Source organism: Rhodofomes roseus, assembly GCF_022264815.1.
Source record: "Rhodofomes roseus strain CIRM-BRFM 1785 chromosome Unknown C8Q71scaffold_9, whole genome shotgun sequence".
NCBI lineage: Eukaryota > Fungi > Basidiomycota > Agaricomycetes > Polyporales > Fomitopsidaceae > Rhodofomes > Rhodofomes roseus.
This window is the reverse complement of record NW_025952965.1, coordinates 621,498-641,996: the sequence shown is the minus strand read 5'-3', so window position 1 is coordinate 641,996 and position 20,499 is coordinate 621,498. Positions and strand designations below refer to the sequence as shown.

Genomic DNA, 20,499 nt, shown 5'->3' with positions numbered 1-20,499 from the left:
GCGCACGACACGGCCATCTCAACCAGTGCAGGCATTTTGAGTCGCCGCGTGTTTGCCGGCCGAAAGAGACGGGCGTGCGGCAAGATGATTGGCCAGGAGGTGCGGCCCGTGCGGAGAGACAAGCGGGGCTGCAGCGGAGAGGAAGCGGTGGCGCTGGCAACAGTTGTTTCCATCGGGTGGATGTAGGCCAGAAACGCTTCCTCTCTGTATCGTCTCTCCCCTTATACCCTTCGTCGCTCCCCGCAGCCTCCTCCCCGCGTACGGCAGCAACCATGGCATCTCTGGGTCCCAACTCTCAGAGACGCTACATGCAATCCGACTCTCCTTCTACCACCAATCTCTTGGCACCGCAGTCGTCGAGAATGCCTCCAAACGGCGTGCAGGCCGCGTCAGGCTCTTCTCCCCGCTCGCTGCATAGCATGGCCAGTAACGCATCACTGGTGTGTAGCGCGCGGATCCAGAGCGGCCAGTGGTTGCTCACATAGTCATCCCGTCAGAACGATGGTCAGTCTCGCTATGCGGCTAGTGTAGCACCTTCGATATCGGACAAGGTGCGTTGCTACACCCGCTATTCATACTCAATGCTGTTCGTCTCACAGTTTCTGTGCAGTTCTCTCTTTCGCCGGATCCGACGTCTTGGGGCGCGTACCTTACGCCCGACGTGCCAGAAAGTGATGACTACCTCCACAACCCCGACCCCCGGCGCGACCGCAAGAATGACCAGGGTGGAAACATCTTCACGTACAGAGGAACCACCAACCTTGGCTGCTTGCTGATACTTGCAGTCGGCACGGTCACGCTTTTGTGCGTCCCACGACGTTTCTCCGGTGGTGCGCCTACTCACGCGTGTATTGCAGTGCGGGTTACCCGCTTATCAGCCATTTCACTAAGAAGTCGCAGTCGCGCGCAGGCGGCTTCAATTTGGGTGGAGTGAACGCATCGGGCCAGATTCCGTCTCTCATTGGCAACTACGGGATGGTTGACAAGCATACCCCTACGGAAGCGCGCACCAAGACTGATTATGTAAACGGGAAGACATTGGAGCTGATCTTCAGTGATGAATTCGAAGTGGAGGGACGTACGTTCTGGCCTGGTGATGATCCTTATTGGGAAGCGGTCGATATGCACTATTGGTCCACGAACAACCTGGAGTGGCTCGATCCGACAGCGATCACGACGAAGAATGGGAGCTTGGAGATCACCATGACCCAGAAAGCCAAGAATGGCCTCAACTTCACCAGCGGCATGATGACGACATGGAACAAGTTTTGCTTCACCGGCGGTCTTGTCGAGGCGAGCGTTTCACTCCCAGGCACCAATAACATCATGGGTTTCTGGCCTGCTGTCTGGATGATGGGCAATCTGGGTCGTGCGGGCTATGGTGCTTCGCTGGACGGCATGGTCAGTCTTGCAATAGCTTGTACATGTACTTTCCTGACCTGCAAACAGTGGCCTTACACGTATGATTCTTGCGACGTGGGCACTCTTGCGAATCAAACGAAGAACGGGCTTCCAATAGCTGCTACCGAGAATGGTGACCCGGCGTACGGCGATGTCCTCTCATATCAGCCTGGACAGCGGCTGTCCCGCTGCACTTGCGCCGGTTCATCGCATCCTGGACCTATGCACCAGGACGGCACTTACGTCGGGCGTGCTGCCCCCGAAATCGATATCTTCGAGGCTACGGTATGCGTGTAGTTTCCACTTACATCATGCCCCGATGCTCATTGCGCTCCGAACAGATCACCAATGGCATGGGTGCAGTTTCCCAGTCTGGACAGTGGGCAGTGCGTACGCTGTCTCAAAGGCATGCTATTCATACTAATGAATGTACAGCCCTACAACCACCAGTACCTGTGGTCCAACACTACGGATAACTACTCTATCAAGAACGAGACGGACACGTTTCTGAATAGCTACCTGGGTGGTGTCTACCAGCAAGCGACTTCGGCGGTAAGCTACACTGGTAAGTCCACCTATAGTCGATGTGATCCCTTTCTTGCCAGACCTAAACTCCTCACAGATCAGAATGCGTACGAGGAGACAGGTGGATACGCTGTCTACGGTGTTCAGTATAAGCCCGGGTTCGATGATGCGGTAGGTCTGGCCTTATTGAATGACATCTTCTCTGACCGTGCGTCGTAGTACATTTCCTGGATCAACAACAATCAAGTAGCATGGACGCTTCAGGCTGGAGGTGTCGGCGCCGACTCCGTGACTGAGATCAGCGCTCGTCCAATCCCTCAGGAGCCCATGGTATGTTCCGCGTTGCTTTGAACACCGCGGTTCGCTCATCTGTATACCTCAGTATCTCATCACGAACTTCGGTATGTCCGAGAACTTCGGCACCGTCGACTTCGCAAATCTGCCGTTCCCGTCCATCATGCGCATAGACTGGATTCGTGTCTACCAGGACCCTGACAACAAGAACTACGGCTGTGATCCGGACGACTTCCCTACGGCAGCGTACATCGAGACGTGAGTTTGTTTTTGATTCAGCGCGGAGTTTCGAGCACGACTGACACAACCGCAGATATCTCCCGGCTTACACTAACCCGAACCTTACGACTTGGGTTGACGACTTCGGCCAGGTCATCCCGAAGAACAGCCTAATCGACGACTGTTCATCATGATGTATGTCCATGCCTATATGTCTGTCACTCGTAGTTACTTGCATCTTCATAGTCGTCCGCTCGATACTCATACGTACGCCCTTGGTACCCTAATGGGACGCTCACTGTGCCCATCTGCCTTCATCCCTAGCATTACATGTTTCTGTCGCATTCGCTTCTTTCGCTCTCAACGATGCGCTACTAGTGCTTATTGTGTAAATATTCTCTGAATGAGGAGTGCCAGAATAGATTGCAGGCCTACTTTCCCTGGCCATGTACACATCGTGCACGATGGGATATTGAGGTTGCTCTATGATAAGTTGGACTACGAAAACAACAGCAGTGTGCTAAACAAATATCATGCGACGAAACATTCCCGAGACCCCAGACCTAGAACCGTGCGGCAGAGAGGTCGTTCAGCTCTGCGCGGCAGGCACCTTGGGAGGGGCGTCCAGAAGTGCCTGAAGCTTGGCTAGTGTCCGTTCCAATGCGATGATGCCTCCTCCGGTCAACCTCGGGACGGCGAGTTCCCGGTCGGCCTCCGTCTCCTCTTTCGAGGTCTTGCTCTTCTCAATCAATGCACGGGCGTCATTGAGCACTTTCGCCAGCTTGGCCTTCGTGTAGTAGAACCAGTGGATCTCCTTCTCTAGACCCCCCAATGGCATTTCGAGTGCCCGACGCACGAAACCGCGTGAGAGCACGTAGGCCTTTTCGCTGTACAGTCGACTGAGAACCGCCAATAATGAGCTCCGTGGTCGTGTGAGCGAACGCAGAACAAAAGACTGACCTGTTCACAATCCCCTCTTCTGTTCCCCTGAGCTTCTCATAGGCAGGCTCACAAAACCACCTACAGAACATCGGTCATCAGCGTTGAATGGCGAAATAGGAGATGCGCAACTTACGGCTCTTTCACGAGCACTAGCCCTTGTATTGAGACGAAGGCTTGCAGGAGAGACGATCTTGCAGCGCTCCACGTTTCGCTCTTGTCGCCGGCCCATGTACCGAGAATGGACAGGCAGACCTTACCCTCTTCGTAGAGATTACTGCAAACAATGAATATGAGTCAGCGTGGCAATTGTTGCGACCCATAGGCAGCCACGTACGGGTTCACTGAATCGACCATCAGTCATGCATTCAAATAAGTTTGCGACATGTCCACGCACCTCTGCCATTCCCGTTCGTCCAGCTCCAGAAGTGCGCGATAGGCGGAGATTGCGGGAAGTTCGAATCAAGCATCCAGTCGATCACGAAGGGCGCATCCTGGTATGGTGTGTTCTCCGGCCCAATGATCAGGCATCGCAGGAGGTCTGTCCGGTCCTCATACGCTCGGACGAGAATCGACTCTGTGAACTAGGTCAGATCGAGAACTGTGTCAGTAATCCGGGGGAAATACCTGGAAGACTGCTCTGCAGAGCACGGTATTCTCGCGATAGACGGGCCATGAACCCTCGCGAGGTCTGGGCCGGAGGCGACGTGTAGAAGGCATGGTCAGCAGGCGCAGATGATAGGACCTCGAATCGTTTCCAATGTGAGTCCGGCTCAGCTGTCTCCGCGTCATCCGTCTCCGTTGCGTCTTGTGGGACATCGGGAGTTTTTGGCCTCGTAGATCTAGAGGTGCCGTCCACTTTCTCGAGTGGCGAAACGGACGCGACGTCGGACGACACTGCGAGGGGTACCTCATGGTCTTGCCCGTGATGTACAGTGGGATCTGACGATGACCACCCTTCTTCGTCGTCGACGTCCATGTTGTTGTCTTCCTCGCCCTCGTCTGTCGACCAATCTCCGGTGTCTTCCTCATCATCCATCCCGACCCACTGCCCTTCTCCGTCCATCTCCCAGACCTCGACGTCCTCCTCGACGTCGATGTCGCTCCCCTCCTCGCCTTCTGAGATATCGTCGCCCCAGAGCTCTTCGATCTGTTCGAGACCGTCCGCGAGCTTGGTCAATCGCTGCAGCGGGAGGACCTGTGTGCTGCCACTTGGGAGGACAACCTCGACTGCTCCGTCCAGATGCAGCTGCACTTGATTGAGAAACGTAAGACGACACAGTCCAACTGGGTACTCACGTCCACAACCTCGCCAAACCAATCGAGATGCGTGTCTCCCTTGTGCGGGCGTTGCAGCTCGCCCTCCTCAATAGTTGGGTCCCTCCCGCGCCTCTCTGCTATCTTGTTCCCAATATCTGCCATCTCCCTCCTCCAGCCACCGAGATGGCCGGTTCCCGAGACTACAGGCGGCTCGCGGACCCACTCCTCCACCTCGCCTATCCGGGGGACCATTGGCGGCTCCGCGCCGTTCGTCGCGCCCGGCTTGTGGATGAAGACGAAGTCGCCGCGGTGGACGCCCAGCCCGTCTGTGGGCGCAACGGCGGACCAGTCGGACGTCCCGTGCGGATCGAGCTCGAGCAGGGAGGCGAGCTCGACTTGTTTGTTGTCTTCGCACCGGACCTGTGCGATCCTGTCGACGGCGTTGACGCTCTGGACGATTGCTGCTCGCCTTTGGTCTTCGGTCTTCCAAATGACATGGTCTCCCGGCCTGACAACATGATCATCAGCAATGAGGTTGATGTGCGCGTTCCACAGAACCCACCAGCAGTCGTACTCGTCGGGGTTCAGGTATGGGATAGTCTGCTTGGCATCCAGTGTTTCTCGGGTACCATCTTGCCAAAGTACATTCACGAGCGTTTGCGTCTCCTTGACAATGAACGTCCGCACTTCCAACAAATGACTGGGGTCGTCCTCTTTACCGTGCTTGGTCATTGGAACTCCTGTGGAGTCCCTCAGGACGACACGGTCTCCTACACGGATGGCTTGCTCTGCTCTCCGGCGCACGAGGGTTAGGTCGCTCAGTAACGGACCAGACCAAAAGCGTGCCGGACGCAGACGGGTCTGCGCTTCCTTTGGATCTAGCTGTGCATTCATAGGTGAGAGAAGGTTCGCGCCGGACAGCGAGGGACGTACGGATTGGTTGATAGCTAACCATGCGATGGCGAGTACTGTACGCTTGACGGCGACGACTGTATCTTGGTTGCTGGGACGTACATTGCCCAATAGGAACCCGAAGAGGCTTTGCACACCAGACATAGGTTGTGGTAGGACATCCTGCGGTATATCTGAGCACTGGTCAATGCAATGAGGCTACGATGCAGGTACTGACTTGTCCCTTCTCCCCCACGGCAAGCCGGGCACTCAACTCTGGAACGCGGACAAGGTTCCCATTTCCCATATCTATCACGGCCTCGTCAAACATCTGCGGTTGCCGTCAGCATACACTGTGGCCAGTCATGAACCGATGCATACCTCAACGACCTATTCAAGCAGTCAGCATCGCTCATCATTTGATTAGGGTGGATGCAGTCTCACCTGGCCGATCCAGTCATCGTACACGACGTAATCACCCATGTCTACGTCGATGGCGGTCTGCACTTCACTTGTGATCTTCCATTCTTGCAGTGGCTCTCCACTGATAGCGTGCTCGAGGCGACCCTTCACTTCGATCCTGGCGCGCGACGTAAGCTGCGTGCATGACCAGCTTGACAATATGCGCACCCTGTGACAACTCCCGAGGCCACATCGTCTATGCTACATTTGAGCAGATCGCCAGGCTGGTAATTTCGGTCGACGAGTTCGAGTTGGGATTCGGCCAGGATCTCACGCGAAGGACGAGGGAAGTAGGAGACGCCGACCTCGCCCTACAGACCATGTGGATGAGTCCAGAGAAGGATTGGTCCATGAGCTCGCTGCGACATACCGGCTGCAGTGGTCTCATCAGGGGGTCAGCATTCTCTGCGGGTGGTGGGAGGTCTTCAGCATCGTGCCAACATCGCTAACATGGGGGAGTCAGTATCGCAGCATGAGTCGCACAGAAAGGCTACGTACCAGCACGATACCATACAAGCCGGGGTCGTCCTTTCGCCTGACAATATCCTCCTGGTAGAACTAGATAACAGAACAGTTACTCACATTTTACTCACCAAGCGCAGGGACCTCATCGGAAACATCGGCTGGAGAGCCTCACCTTCGCGGTTACGCCACCACGACGACTTGCAGGTGGCATCTCGTCCTCGAGGCAAGGACACGTTCACGGAGGTTCGGTTGTGGGTCGCGACGGTGCTGGTGGCCAGCGGTCGAGTAGGGTATGATACAAGCGTGTTCCCGTCCGGCGCGTTCTGGGCTGCAATTATGGCGCAGATGACTGTTTACCGTGACTTCGGCGATCCTCCTGTGCGCTCCCATTCGCCGCGCTATCTTTGCTCCCACCTGCCCTCCTCCAGCCCACGGCGCACGTACTGCGGCGGGCGTGCGTCCGACTGCTGAATACTCGGCAGTAGGTGGTCAGTACACTGATTTGGGCGGGCTGAACGTGGCTCAGGAAATGCTGCATTGAGCCAAAGCCGTGTAGGGCAGTTGTTGACGCTGAGCCGCCGCTCACAATACTACCCGACATGTCTACTTCCTACAGGACCAGGCGAGCATCATGTTTGCCAGCCAGCCTACTGTCCGACTAGCCCTGAAGTACAGTACTGTCTATATCCTCCTGGTTTCGTCTGGCCACAACTGGTGGACAAAATTTGCGACGCGTCCATTGTCAACCGTCCAACATGGCATCAAAGGTGGACGAGCTACCTACAGAGCTCATCGTGCGCGTCTTCGCTGAACTCAACTGTGCCGACTTGGTGAGATACAGAGAGGTCAGTCACTGTTCATACCTCTCGGGCTACCACTGAGGTCGTGATATGGAACTGGAAGACAGGCGGCGTCTGCAAGCTCGTAAGCTCGCCGTTCCCCGGACTTCGCCCATGAAACGCTGATGCCCTCTTCACAGGATGTCCACAGCGCTACGTTGGCGATGCCAGGACATTGTACAGCTTTGCGTTCCTATCTGAGCGGCACGTCCTCCTCGGGCTCGCGCAGCGGAGTCTAACCCAGGCCGAGCTCCAGGCGAGAGATCGGACGGCGGAGGAGCCCCAGCTCCTAGTCGTCGACTTCCTTGCGGGCACTGGCGAACTGGTGAAAATGCACGAGGCCGACTTTCTCTGCGCGTTCTACTACCCTAGTATGGTGCGCGAAGCTGTGCCGTTGGGCATCACTATCCGTTCAGACTCTGAGCCTGGATGGACATCACATCCGGACTCCCCGGTCCCGTTCTTCACCGCCCGCGGAGACCGATTGTTGGTGATTACTTTTATTATTTTCTCCGGTTTGGGAGAGTTTATGCATTCGTTACTCTTCGTTCGGACGTCGACGCTCTCAAAGGCGAGACAAAGCGTCGGTTCAGTTGGGACGAATGGGGCCCGAACCAGACGCAAATGATACGCAAGCCCCGCCACCACTCTGATGTGTGGGCGCGCCACGTGTTCGGTATGCGGTTCGTCACCGCCAGCAAATGGCGCGGGATGCCGAAATGCATCGAGGTGTACGACTTTGGTCGATTTGCGCGCGATCGTCGAGCGGCACCGGAGCCGGGAGAAGGAGAAGAGGAAGGGGAAGACATTTGGTTCGGAAGACCATTGGATGAGCGACGAGACAGAAATGCCAGAGGGCATCTTTGGTGACAAGGTCGCGACGTCGCTGCCCTACCACATGCGCACCATGATTCCGCCCAGGGGCGACGGCGAGAAGGACTTCGAGTGCGTCATGCTCAGCGAGGACACTATAATAGTCGTCATGTGCAATGTGAGTGCCGGTCGTCTACGTTTGGCTATACCTCTCTGACCGCCCACAAGGACGAACGCCACCATCGCAACACTCGACTATTGACGTTCTGGATCCGGATGGGGATCTCGCTGGATGCGGTCATGAGGCGAATCACTACGGTTCTCCCCGTGATTCTGCTACACATATGAGGACGCCGACAGATGATCGTCAGGTCGTCCTGTGGTCGCAGCCAATACAGCTGCGGAGACTTTGCATTGCTAAGGCAGGCGTCCTACCGGATATCAGGAATGAAGTCCGCGCATCATGGCACGTTGACGCTGTTTGCAGAAACCTCCGTCCGTGCAGCGGAGGAATGTATCGAAGCCAATGTATCATAGACAGCGTAATGAGTTATAGTAGACATTGCGTGACGTGCTATAACTGAGCAACATGCGCCGTTGGGTGCAGTAGACGAGGGATTAAGGTCATAGGCTTGGGGCCATGAGCAGCTGGTCGAGCCGAACGGGAAGCTGAACGTCGTCGGTGTACATGTCCAATCAGGGCAGGCGAGCGTGCAGTGCCGCACGGGCGCCTCCGAGTCACCGAGCTGAAGATTGTCCTCACGCGCTCCCCCATTTACATACTCCCTACCATGCCCTCCTCATGAGACATATAAAACCCTTCCCGTTGTCAGTCTCCCCGCTCAGTCCCCCGCTCGTCTGAGACTATGATCCCACCCTCCGTCCGCCAGGGCACCTGCAGGATAGCGCCTGCGGCGAGCCAGTCTCGCTCCGCGCAGACGTTCAAAGCCTTCTATGCTGTAAGCCCGATATGCGCTCGTCAATGAGGACAAGGATTGACACCTGTACGGCAGACGATACGAAACAACTGGCGGCAGCCACCAGCCCCTGCAGAGCCCGAAGATGTCGATCCCTCCGACAAGGTTCGTGCGGGTCGTCGAGGTTCACGGCAGTCCTCTAACGACATAGCGCCCAGGACTTCATAATGTCTATCTTGCGCGCGAATCCCTCCCTGCGCGACACTCGGTCCTACCTCGCCTCATTCGGACCTCGTCCCAAGCCCCCATCGCCTGCCCCAGCGAAGTCGACGGAGGAGCCCGCCCCCACTGCCATCCAAGAACACAGCACGAAAGATGCTATTCCGCCGGACATCTCCCAGCAGCTCCAGAGCCCCGTCGTCGCGTCGATCCTCAATCCGATCGTGCGGCGCACGGCCTTGGTGAAGATCCAGGCGCCGTTCACAGACCGGCAGCTGGAGAGTATCGCGACTGGTATGGTCTACCTCGAGAAGCTGGGGCTTGTCAGCGTCATCGTCGTGGAGAACGACAGCCTGCCGAAGGGCGAGGCAGGCGAGCGCGCCGCGCTGTCGGAGGAGACGATGCGCGTCGTGAACGCACTCGAGAAGCAAGGCGCGAAGGCGCGTCCAGTGCTCGGCGCTGTCGTCCGTCTCGGCCCCAAACCAGGGGACGATGAACTGGCGGAGCAACAGCGAGGATTTGTCGTCCCAGAGGCACACACCTTCCCCTCCGACCTCGTCCACATTCGCTCTGCACTCCAAGCAGGGGAGATCCCTGTGCTCCCACCCCTTGCACTCGATTCGTTCTGCCGCTCCGTCAGGGTGGACGCGAGCGACGTCGTCGCTGCGCTTACCCGGGGTATGGTGGAAGCAGCGGCTCAGGATGGCCGCAGTCGGGACCCGGGCTTCGACGGACACTCGGAAGACATGGATTTGACACCGCTGCGTCTGATGATTATCAACAAAGAAGGCGGGGTCCCTTCTTACGCGCGCTCCGGGCTCCCTCACCTCCTGGTCAACCTCAACGCGGAGTATCCTTACATCCAAGACACATTCGATCCTCGTTGGCGTGCTTCGCACCCTACTGCATTGTCTAACCTGGCTCTCGCACGCACATGTCTCGAGTACATGCCGCCCTCTTCATCCGCCGTCATGGTATCCCACCGCTCACCGAGTTCGCTCATAGCGAACCTCATCACGAACAAGCCCGCGGTCAGCTCTAGTCTTCCGCACGCCCTGCTGCAAGGTAACCGCAAGCTCACGCCTGCGACCCCCACGCTCCTCCGGCGGGGGCTGCCCGTCCGTGTCATCCGTACCCTAGCGGATGTTGACAAGGTGAAGCTCAAGGCCCTCCTGGAGCAGTCCTTCCAGCGCATCCTAGATGAGGAGTCTTTCTGGCACCGCCTCGAAACTCACCTCGACTACGTGATCGTCGCAGGGGACTACGCCGGCGCTGCCGTCGTCACGCGCGAGGGCGGGCACGGCGCCGACGGCGAGCCCATCACGTACCTCGACAAGTTCGCGGTGCTGCCGAGCCACCAGGGCGACGGCACGGTGGACTTCCTCTGGGTCGCGCTGCACGACGAGTCGTACGGGCTCGGCCTGCCCTTCTCCGCGAACCCGAACGGGGGCAAGGAGGGCAAGGGCGAGGGACGCGACCTCGTCTGGCGGAGCCGCGCGGACAACCCCGTGAACAAGTGGTACTTCGAGCGCAGCTCCGGGCACATCCGCATGGGCCGCTGGGTGCTGTTCTGGTGCGACGCGGAGGTGCGCCTGAAGACGATAGAGGGCCGCCGCGGCAGCCAGGGACTGTCGTACGTGGAAGACTGGGAGCATGGCCGGCTCACGCACTGGGCTGAGGTCGTCGACAAGATACCTTCGAGCTGGAAAAAGTAGTGTACTCTGATTAATCGCTCTCAACATAGACTCGCTGGATCGAACGAAAGAAGGAGTTGTCACTTGCTGTTGCATTATCTCATTTTGTATCTCTATTTGCTTGTTGACCTGGACCATAGACCATGTACAGCCAACCTGTACTAACCCTGTTTTCCGCGTAATGAAGCAACATTGCATTAGTTCGTAACTATTACATACATACACATCCATAGATCATTCCATATCCGTTCCAAGAAATGCGAGAGCGAAGCAACATCACTGGTATTACAAACAGTGTGCACATACGATCATGGCTCAGCTTGAGCGAGGAACACGCCTCCTTGATCTGCGCTTTGGGGGCGAACTCGAGGGCGTGATTGATAGGCTTGGTCGCGGCGTGCCCTTGAGCTGGTGCGCGTTCGCGTTTGCCTCAAGCACTTTGGCGAGATCGCCCTTCCTCTTCCAGGGCACGAGCTGATGTCCCCGGAGGACGTCGACCTTGAGTTGCTCAATACCTTGGATGACACGGTCAAGGAAGCCGTTCACGGTCCAATGATCGAGTTTCTTGATGAGGAGGTAAACCTGGAGGATGTCGGCAGGCTCCTCTAGGTTCCACTCGTGGAAGACCCCGCTCGTCCGGCGGTTGCTTGGGTTTGTGCCCGCATACGCGGCAGAACGGATCATCTATGCGCAAGGGGACTGTTCAATACTTACGACTTCAGCATCGAAGTGACGACGTAAACTCACCAGCTGACCAGACCTGGGGTCGGTCTCCCACCAGTCGACATGAGCTCGGACCGTCCCCTGGGCCCACACGAGCCCGAAGACGGGCGCATTGATGCCTAGGGCATGCAGCTGTCTCACGGCACTCGCCGTCGCCATCCTGTTCTGGCGGTGCGCATCTTCGATGTATTGGTGCTTTTTGTCCTCCCAGTACGTGCTCGCAAATTCGAAGCCTTGGGTGTCTGGCAGTTTCGCGCACGGCGTGCTCTGAAAGCGGAAGGACGACTCGCCCCCGATGCTGCCGCTGGTGGACATCTTGCCTTTCGACAGCGACTGCAGCACCTTGTACGGGCTCTTTGAGCCGTACGACAGGTGGCTCATGTGACGCGCCGGAATGAAGATGGATGAGTCTGGTGAGGCGGTCTTGGCATTCAATACACGGAGGTCGCCAGCCTTGATGCGAGAAAGCGACAGTGGTTGAGGGAGCGCAATCGAGCATTGAGCGCTGTTGAAGTTCTTACTCCATTAAATTGTCATGCCAGAAGTGGGTACATACCGGTAGTCGCCTTGTTGCACGGCAGGACTGCGTATGACATTGTAGCTGAGAGTGTTTCTCAATCGCGACAACGTCATGGTAGTACAAGACAACCTACACATTTGCGGCAAAGTCTGCCTCTGACCACTTGCGGCTAGACTGACGCATCTTCCTGATACGGTTCCAAGCACTGAATACGATTTGCAGTTCGCTGAGTAGCTGCTTGCTGTCGTTCTCCGCTACCTGGGAGGTGAACAAGGCCGGGACTGCTTTACCGGCTGTGTTCATGAAACCTAGAAATTCGGGGGGAAGCACTGTTTTCATGCGTCGGGAGGTATCTGTCTGTCACTACTATGAGACAAAAGTACATTACTCGCGCCGCGGCCAAGGACGTACTGTGCCCAGCCACTCCTTGGGCAGCTGAGAGGTGATGTCAAAGACATTGTGCACGACGGTGCGCATCTCCCTTGGTACGTCGTCGTACCCGACTTCTTCACAGCCCTGATGAGCTGTCCAAAGCTCAAAGCTCTTGACATTCCGAGCAATTCTAGAATAAGCCAGGAGTCAGCAAGCGGCACCAGCGAGCTAAGCTAACATACTGGCAAGCAGATAGACATCTAGGCTTTCGTGCCTTGCCTCTGGTCGTGTTGTCGGACTCGTAGGATTGCCGACGTGACATCGTGCTTTGAGTGCTGTGGCTGCTCGTAGCCACTCAATTTGGAGTTGATGTTATACGTGCGCGTCCGCAACGCGTAGTGCAGAGAATAAAAAGTGGATAGCACTGTCCGGACGCGTAGTTCGTGAGAGGTCGTGAGGAGGGAAATTTAAATGGATGTTGGGAAGAGAAGGAGAGAAGAAGTTGACGCCCTTGAGGCGGTCATTCACACTGCCAACGCGACGCGATCCCAAACGGAACCAAATTGTAGTCACGGGACCGCGCACTGTGGCACAAAGCATCCAACTGCCCTGCCAGCAGTTAAAGCCAACGACTGGCAAGCTCAATACCCAGCGTGATGGATAGTCCTAGTCATTACTGGCTGTAGGGTCATCTACATACCTACAGAACGGCCTGAAATGGATTACCCAAGGGCGTGCCAACGAAATGGAGGCTCTATAGCTGAGACTCCGATCCGAGTCGGAAGCGAACTCTGCAGCAATAATGATAGCATTGATTGGTATCGTACATCGCTCCTGCTGATTTGCCTGAGATCGTCAGAAGTACTTGTCCATGAGTTTCCGTGAAGCCTCGACACCCAACTGTTGCAGTCGTCAGACAAATGCGCCAGCATAATAGGCAGAAGAGCACTCACGAATGTCGCAGCGTTTGCCGGGAATGCCTGAAGTTGACGTATGTCAGTGGATTACATGCTCAGAAGCCCACTGAGACTCACCCGAGCCATAGCTGGACCGAGGCCCTTCCACAATGCACCGACACCATCAGCAGCGATAGTCTTCCGTGCGCAATCCATGAAACCAGAGTATGTCCCGGTTGGCGCAGACTGAATTCTTGACTTCAACACCTAGTGGCACGCGCCCAGTCGTCAGTCAACTGCCAGCAAACAACCTTCAAACACCAACATCAGGAGGTATCGCGATGGACCACATCGCGACGCCAGCAGTCCCTCCAGCCATGATGATCGCGCCAAGGTTCAGATCCCCAGAGGACGAGCCGGCTGGGGTCAAAGCACGCTTCGTGAGCTCGTACGCCGCAAAGTATGCAGCGCTTCCAGGGCCGTCGCGTGCCACCGTGGCAGCGGAACCTCGGAATACGCTTCGAAGACCACCCTCCTTGTACAGATGCTTCACGACGTCGAACATGCCATTGTACTGAGGCCCACCGTGTCCCTGCCCTTGTACCTAGAATGTCTTGATCAGTCGAAGGTGCAATGACGTAGAGCAGGACGACTCACCTGAAGCAGGACCTTCGCACGCTCGACTGGCGCAGTGACGAGTGTGGTGGGTACCGCGGAGAGGAAGCCGGCAGTAGCAAGTTCGGATATTGATAGTGTTTGATCTTTACGGTTTGGCGTCACAGCAAGAATGAGTGCTTTCGACATATCGTAGGCCTTGAGGCCGTCTCAGCACACATGAGCCAAGGACGCAAGACCAATCGGACGTACCCAGAATGATACTGCAAATATGGGTGTCACGCCCAGTAACGGTGGAACGACACCGCGGTACAGTCTGCAAACAGGATCAATGCCAGTATTAGGATCAAAAGTCCGAGAGCGTACCCAGTGGCTCCATCTCTCGCCAGAGTCTTCCTGACCGCATCGACTGCTCCTGTGTACGTCCCCGGAGGTGCTGTCTGCAGTCGCGTCTTGATCAGGTCGAACGGATGACCTGTGAGCCCCAATCAGCTCCAGCGACTCATGCAAACAACTGCCCATTACTCACCTACGAGTACTGCGGCGACACCACCAAACCCTCCCGCAAGGAACGACTTGATCGAGTCCGCCGTCGACGTCGGCGCGTTCGCGATTACAAGCACCTCTTCGGACGACGTATCGCTCTGCCTCTGCGATGCGCGTTAGCACTCCCTCAGAGCACGACGCGTACTCACCATGGTGGTCTGTTACAGAGTGCGAACCCTGCGGAGGCGAGGACGTCCGTCGGAAATATAACAGGATGTGCGAAGGACTGCCGCAGACTGCATCTGGTCGGCTATAATGAGCTGCCAATGGGCGCTCGTGCTTGTCCGTGTCACTCGCGCGTGATTTCCTCCGCGTGTTTCCCCGCAATCCCAGTCCGGGGTACCGACCCGGTCGACCAGGGTCGACCTCATGCAATAACACACCCGGTTTATACCTTACCGTTATACGTACTCCAAGGGTCAGCCGAGTGGCCCTGACGGAATGTCTAATGTTTTGCCAATCATGATCGATCTCTTACTGTCACCGTCACGGCTAGTATGCTATACCAGACCAGACACTCACCTGAATACACGGCGACACCGAGACAATATGTATACACGCAAGCAATCGAACCCTCTATGGAACACTGACATACTAAAAGAACGCATTCATATCGAACTCTGGTACTGAGACATTCTGTTTAGCAGTCTTCATCAAACTACCCAGCCCAGCCTTCCGAGCGATCGTGTCTCCTTCCTCTTTCTCTGGCTCCTTTGGAGGTTGTGCGCCCAAGTCGACGACGTTGGATACAGGCGATGTTGATCGAGTAGATGGCGCAGTGACTGGGTCCATGTCGATGAACACCGACGCCCTGTGACGCAGCGCAGGCTCCAGTGCAAGACGCGTGGACACCGGGCTCGGAGGCTCAGTTTGGGCCAGAGGCTTCCTACCAGGGATGACAACAGATGGTCGCTGGAATGACCAGCTCCGGAGGAGGTCCAAGGCCAGAACATGACAGCCTGCGTAGCGAAATTAGGATGTATAGTGAGCGTCATTCAAGCGGCACTCACCCATCCTGCAGAACACGCGGGCAATCTGGAGCACAAAGTTGAACTCCGTTCGCCCAGAAATCTCACTGGTGCCTTTGGCCGTCTGCAGGGTCCGAGACTTCAGCTGCGAGAATAGCAATGCAAGACTGGGGTCATCATAGTGCGGATCGCCGATCGCCGTAATCCGCACGTCAAGCACGGACGCAACGTCTTGTAGGGGTGTCTGCGCAACCTCTCATCAATAGAAACCTCGGAAGGGGATATACGTTCTCTTACCAGCAAGATTCGTACGGCGAGGTCGCGTCGGTGAAGCAGCCAGAACGCCCAGCTGGCTAGCCACCTATTCCCGTCCCTGAATGCGACGGGCAACACAGTGTCCTTGAGCAATGCTTGAAGAATGGGGCCATCGTCACCGCCCTCGACAACTCTTGCTATAGCAACAGCCAGCTGGAAGTCATCGAGGTTCCTGATGCAAACATTCACTGCATCCTTCAAACTTCCACCGAGCAAGAAGAAGGCCGCGGCATACTCTGTATCGCACCTATGAAGAAGTGGAACCACCGCGGGCAACAAGTAGCACTCACCGAACCGTCGCTTGCTCAACAGCGCGAAGGCGTTCTTCAGAGCAGCAGTGCGCCAACGAGCCTGCGTGAAGTCATTGTTGAGGAACTTCAGCATTTGAGATTGCTCCTTATGCCAAGCCGCTTGTCGCCACAGGCCCAGCATGAGCTTCGATTTGCCCAGGGCGAAGTAGAAGAGACTGCATGCTGTTGGGTCACGATTGTCGCCTGCCATATACTGGTTGCGCGCAACGACTTCCATGTGTGCTTTCTGCAATGCAATACATGAGTCGCGGCGACAGAACGCGAGGGCGAGTACTCGCCATGGACTCGCAAGACCGCAGCCACAAGAACACACCCAAAGATCGGGCTTCAGACCACGTCATCTTGCCACTGCAAGCCGCCACGGATTGAGATAGCAACAGTTCTTGACTCTCACTATGGAACGCCCAGATCATGTCGCGATACCGCAAGCGTTGTCTCGGTCTGATGCGTTTGTCTATCGTGCCAGTCTTACCGGACGTAGGCGTGCTTGGGGCAGACAGTCGCTTATGGCTGATGTAGTACGCTCGCATGGAAATCAGGTATCGCACGCCGTTGGTGTCGAGGGCGCGTCGTTGCTCTTCGATCTACGCAGACTCAGTCAGGGCTTTCCGTCAGGTCATTGTCTGCTTACCTCCAAAGCTGTCTGGATCAATACCAGCAGAGACGCATGTTCATTGGGAGTTAGGTGAGGCAGCGGATTCTCTTCGAGTCGCTCGATCAAATGTTCGACCACAGATCGAGAGAACGGATCCTCATCATCGCTGGACTAAGGTCAGCTGCATGGATCGAGGGACATCCATAAGGATACTCACTCATTCTGCATTTCAGGTTCGCTGAAGAGCAGTGAGTACTGCGGCTTGCGTGATGCATGTGCCTGATACAAAGTGTTTGTCAGTGAAGACACACAGAACAGGGGAGACGAGCACTGACTGCCTTGACGACCTCGTCTTTCTTGAAGAAGTTTTCTAGAGGGAGTCGCTGCCATTCCCAAGGACTTCTTCCGCTCTCGAGGTTCTTGGCTAGATTGACGATGATTTGCTTCACGAGTTCGATTTTCTCTGTGGCATTGAACGGCATTAAAGTTCAGACAGTCGCAGCATGATTGCATGTGTCCTTACCCCACAGCAAGCATTGGAGCATCATCTGCGGATGATAATCGTCCAATGGGCCGTTCTGGCGCGCAACGAACTCGAACAGGCTCTCGTTGCGTTCGTCGCCTGTTTTCGACTTTGGCTGGCCAAAGATACAGAGGTGGTGTCCCGCGCCGACGAGCAATGACCCACGGGCCAACCATATCGAGTCACCAATTGGGTGCGGGAACGTCCTGATGATTGTGAGTTGTGGAGAATGGGTACTTTCTACCTACACTTACCTTCCGATATCGATGGTGTGGCAACGTCCCCAGCCAGGGGTGTCGTCGTAGTATGTCATGCGTTGTTGCGCCAACAGCTCGACGTGATGCGCGAAACCGATGGCGAGGATCGATTGTGCGTCGGGTGTGGCAGTCCAGTCCAGGTCGTTGATAGGATCTGATGAACTGGGTGTAACGTTATGAGTGGTGATAAGGTCTGCGATAGGCGGTCCGAATATACCTCAGTAATTCCTGATACTCAAGCCCTGAAGAGAACTCTGAGGTCTTCGAATCCCAAATTGTGAGTTCCTCGCCTTCAGGTGTAGGCACAACTGGATGGGAGCGGTGTTCACATGAGAGGATTGTCCACACCGACGACAGATTGCTTACCCAGAACTGATTTCTTCGCAGAGCTACACGCTGCCCTGCTGAGCCCTTTCCTCCCCGTCCGCACCCGCCCTGTACACCTCCACCCACTACTCTGCGTATCACCGTGGGCAACCGTACCATTAGGCTTCGTGCCATTAGCCTTCACGCCGTTCATCTGCTTGACCTCTCCACTCAGCAGGTCCAGCAACCCATTCTCAGGGACCCAGAAAGCGAGCTCCCCATCCTCGGATACCGACAACAGCGTATCGTGAGCATCTGCGCTCATCGCGGTCGCCTCCCCGCGCGTGCCGCTCCAGGCCATGGGGTCCACCGGGAGGATCATCCGCGGAGGGGTCGGTAGTGGGAGTGAGCTCTCGAGTCGGATGGCGAGGGCGGGTTCGGGGGATAGGTTGGCGTAGATGACAAGGATGGTATGAGTCTCTGTGACAGCTAGGATGGTGCGTGATAGGGAGGTTGGGGAGGAAGAGGGTACTGGCAGGGAGAAGAGGGCTACGAGGGGCGGGACGGATAGCGTGGCGGGTGCGGGTGTGTGGAGGGTAAGACGACCTGCCTGGGACGCGTACGTGACAAAACAAGTGCCTGTACATCGGCTCAGTCAATGGAGACAACAAGACCAGGGACTTGCGACGAACCTCCATCGAGCACTACGACCTGGTCGACTTTATCTGCCTCCTCACTTACGCGCCACTTCCCTCTCCTCTGCAGTCCGCCTCCGCCCCGCTTCAGGCACCAGACCTCGCCGCTCCCATCCGCATATACCGCCCCAACGCCTTCTCCCTCCGGTGTCCGTACAAACCTGACTACCTCGCGTCTGCTATGATCGACAGCCTCTCTGGGGTCCTGCAGTATCTGGTCAGCACCACGCGCGACGAGCCTGAGTCCATCTGCACGCGCATCGAAGAACGGGAGGGGCGAAAGGACGTAGGCGGCGAGAGGAGGGGAAGTAACCAATGTGAGCGTCCCAGGGTCAGATGGAGCGGGGAGGACGTAGAGGTGCGCTGGAGGAGGGGACGGGAGGAGTCCCGGAGGCGATTGAAGTAAGGTGAACTGCTTGAGCAGCGTGGGTGGGCGTCGGTCGATATTCTGGGGCGGCGGGTTACAAGTCTCAGTGAGAAGTGGGATGGATTCGCAGAAACAACACGCACAGCAACTGCTTGGACAACTAACGAACCGTCCGCGAGGACACGCAGGAACAAGTCCCACCCCTCCTCCGCGATCTCTCGTACCCGCCTGCTCCGCGCGTCCTCCTCCGCGCTCTGCGCGCCCCCACTCACGCCCTTCAGCATGCTGAGAACTGCATCACGGTCGAGCGGAAACACGCTACTCGATATCATCCTTCCGTCGCCTTCCAACGAATTCAACTGGGAGGAGAGCGGTATGGAGCTCGCCGCATCGAGAGCGGCGTGCAGCTGCACACGCTGCGGCGCATCAAGCACGGAGAGGAATACACGAAGAGTGCCATCCGTTGTGGTTGTGTATAGGATCGGATCGTCATTGCGGTTCTGTGCGTGTGTGCCAGGATTACGCCAGCGTATGTCGGAGACAGGTCGCGGGTGCGGAATAACCTGGGTTCGGCGGCCGGAGGTGGTAAGGTGTAGGCGGACAATAGTATCGTGCTGCAGACGGGCGAAAGAAGTCAGTGCCGCGTGTAAGAAGCATATATGCAGCAGTGCGTACGGTCGACGTGGTTGCAATGTACATTAAGGAGGGTGAGAATCGTACGCGAGCTAGTGATTTCGTACTGCGAATATGTCAAGACAGCCTCCGGTGTGATAGACGACAGGCTTACGGATATGTCCACTTTCGCGACCAAGTAGGCAGGTCGTTCTCTAAAATGAGTGTGTAGACAGATAGACTTGATTGTGTGCCGACGGCCAGCAGTCCTAGAACGCCTCAGCAAGGTTCGCGGGAAGGTAAGGCATGACTGACCAGACTTGCAATCTAGGGCCGTAACCTCTTGCTCCTGAGGGAGAACAAGTGAAGAGTGTAGTCGCCACGAGTCGTGCACCTGGTATCCTCCTGCAGTGGACAGCGACCAGACGGCGACACGAGAAGCCATAGAAGCCACGACCTAGCATATTCACTCAGTCTGACAGGAGCATGCATAGAGTTTCACCATGTCACATACAAGCTTCATTCCAGAATCTATGGTCAGACAACTGACAGATCCAGCGATGTGCCGGGTGCCTGGAAAGACCTCCCAGAAAGTGAGGGCACGGAGGAAGGCTAACGTGCGTGCATTAAGGATGATGATACTGTCTAGCGATGGGTGCAGCTGCAGTACGAGATCATGTCAGCGAACGTCTGGCCGTCAGTGATAGACACATGCCCACCAGCAGAGTCTCGCGGGGCAGGGCGAGGAATTGCAGGCCCGTGGTGGGGCAGCCCGTATAGGCCTGCAGGAGGTCCAGCATGGCTTCGGAAGTAATGTCCGCCGCTCAGAAGCAGCCCGGGCCTCTGTATTTTGCGAGCAGCACGGCAGACGGGAGCACGAAGAGGCTCAAGCGGACATGAGTGGTGGATGGATTTGGGATGGTCGCGCACGGCGGGCGCC

General features: G+C 56.5%; 7 protein-coding genes across 7 annotated transcripts; 3 read left to right on the top strand and 4 right to left on the bottom strand.

Annotated features, from left to right (window-relative positions):
* Positions 1–183: 183 nt before the first annotated feature.
* On the top strand, positions 184–2,900 carry C8Q71DRAFT_757056 (beta-glucan synthesis-associated). Its single transcript, XM_047923652.1, has 11 exons — positions 184–440; positions 498–551; positions 611–804; positions 858–1,401; positions 1,450–1,686; positions 1,743–1,787; positions 1,837–1,966; positions 2,024–2,097; positions 2,146–2,256; positions 2,309–2,478; positions 2,534–2,900. Exons 1-11 carry the CDS (start codon positions 273–275, stop codon positions 2,631–2,633), a joined length of 1,827 nt encoding a protein of 608 aa, XP_047779337.1. The 5' UTR covers positions 184–272; the 3' UTR covers positions 2,634–2,900.
* Positions 2,901–6,820, bottom strand: C8Q71DRAFT_757052 (uncharacterized protein). The gene is made up of 16 exons (XM_047923651.1): positions 6,629–6,820; positions 6,490–6,549; positions 6,362–6,436; positions 6,160–6,302; positions 5,974–6,109; positions 5,911–5,919; positions 5,768–5,860; positions 5,572–5,712; positions 5,201–5,520; positions 4,678–5,146; positions 4,006–4,627; positions 3,776–3,955; positions 3,716–3,722; positions 3,515–3,655; positions 3,400–3,459; positions 2,901–3,338 (listed from the first exon to the last, which is right to left on the bottom strand). Exons 1-16 carry the CDS (start codon positions 6,665–6,667, stop codon positions 3,029–3,031), a joined length of 2,805 nt encoding a protein of 934 aa, XP_047779336.1. The 5' UTR covers positions 6,668–6,820; the 3' UTR covers positions 2,901–3,028.
* C8Q71DRAFT_907197 (uncharacterized protein) lies at positions 6,821–8,787 on the top strand. Its single transcript, XM_047928946.1, has 6 exons — positions 6,821–7,301; positions 7,360–7,380; positions 7,447–7,810; positions 7,867–7,978; positions 8,025–8,286; positions 8,337–8,787. Exons 1-6 carry the CDS (start codon positions 7,212–7,214, stop codon positions 8,454–8,456), a joined length of 969 nt encoding a protein of 322 aa, XP_047779335.1. The 5' UTR covers positions 6,821–7,211; the 3' UTR covers positions 8,457–8,787.
* Positions 8,788–8,974: 187 nt separating this feature from the next.
* Positions 8,975–10,959, top strand: C8Q71DRAFT_723481 (mitochondrial amino-acid acetyltransferase; the record flags this gene model as incomplete). Its single annotated transcript, XM_047921586.1, has 3 exons — positions 8,975–9,067; positions 9,122–9,190; positions 9,244–10,959. The coding sequence occupies 3 exons, from the start codon at positions 8,975–8,977 to the stop codon at positions 10,957–10,959; spliced, it is 1,878 nt and encodes a 625-aa protein (XP_047779334.1).
* Positions 10,960–11,253: 294 nt separating this feature from the next.
* C8Q71DRAFT_857479 (uncharacterized protein) lies at positions 11,254–12,875 on the bottom strand (the record flags this gene model as incomplete). Its single annotated transcript, XM_047927417.1, has 6 exons — positions 11,254–11,622; positions 11,686–12,166; positions 12,218–12,262; positions 12,315–12,538; positions 12,593–12,743; positions 12,796–12,875. 6 exons carry the CDS (start codon positions 12,873–12,875, stop codon positions 11,254–11,256), a joined length of 1,350 nt encoding a protein of 449 aa, XP_047779333.1.
* A 332-nt stretch (positions 12,876–13,207) lies between these two features.
* Positions 13,208–15,126, bottom strand: C8Q71DRAFT_757043 (mitochondrial carrier). Its single transcript, XM_047923650.1, has 9 exons — positions 14,760–15,126; positions 14,594–14,708; positions 14,431–14,539; positions 14,317–14,380; positions 14,107–14,262; positions 13,775–14,053; positions 13,588–13,716; positions 13,507–13,533; positions 13,208–13,453 (listed from the first exon to the last, which is right to left on the bottom strand). Exons 1-9 carry the CDS (start codon positions 14,760–14,762, stop codon positions 13,409–13,411), a joined length of 927 nt encoding a protein of 308 aa, XP_047779332.1. The 5' UTR covers positions 14,763–15,126; the 3' UTR covers positions 13,208–13,408.
* A 53-nt stretch (positions 15,127–15,179) lies between these two features.
* Positions 15,180–20,498, bottom strand: C8Q71DRAFT_757038 (WD repeat-containing protein). The gene is made up of 19 exons (XM_047923649.1): positions 20,279–20,498; positions 20,074–20,220; positions 19,875–20,016; positions 19,735–19,828; positions 19,623–19,686; positions 19,091–19,561; positions 18,578–19,028; positions 17,946–18,524; positions 17,797–17,887; positions 17,577–17,741; positions 17,323–17,528; positions 17,135–17,262; positions 17,017–17,078; positions 16,836–16,965; positions 16,483–16,788; positions 16,184–16,430; positions 15,876–16,129; positions 15,621–15,822; positions 15,180–15,569 (listed from the first exon to the last, which is right to left on the bottom strand). The coding sequence occupies exons 1-19, from the start codon at positions 20,357–20,359 to the stop codon at positions 15,205–15,207; spliced, it is 4,185 nt and encodes a 1,394-aa protein (XP_047779331.1). The 5' UTR covers positions 20,360–20,498; the 3' UTR covers positions 15,180–15,204.
* Position 20,499: the final 1 nt, after the last annotated feature.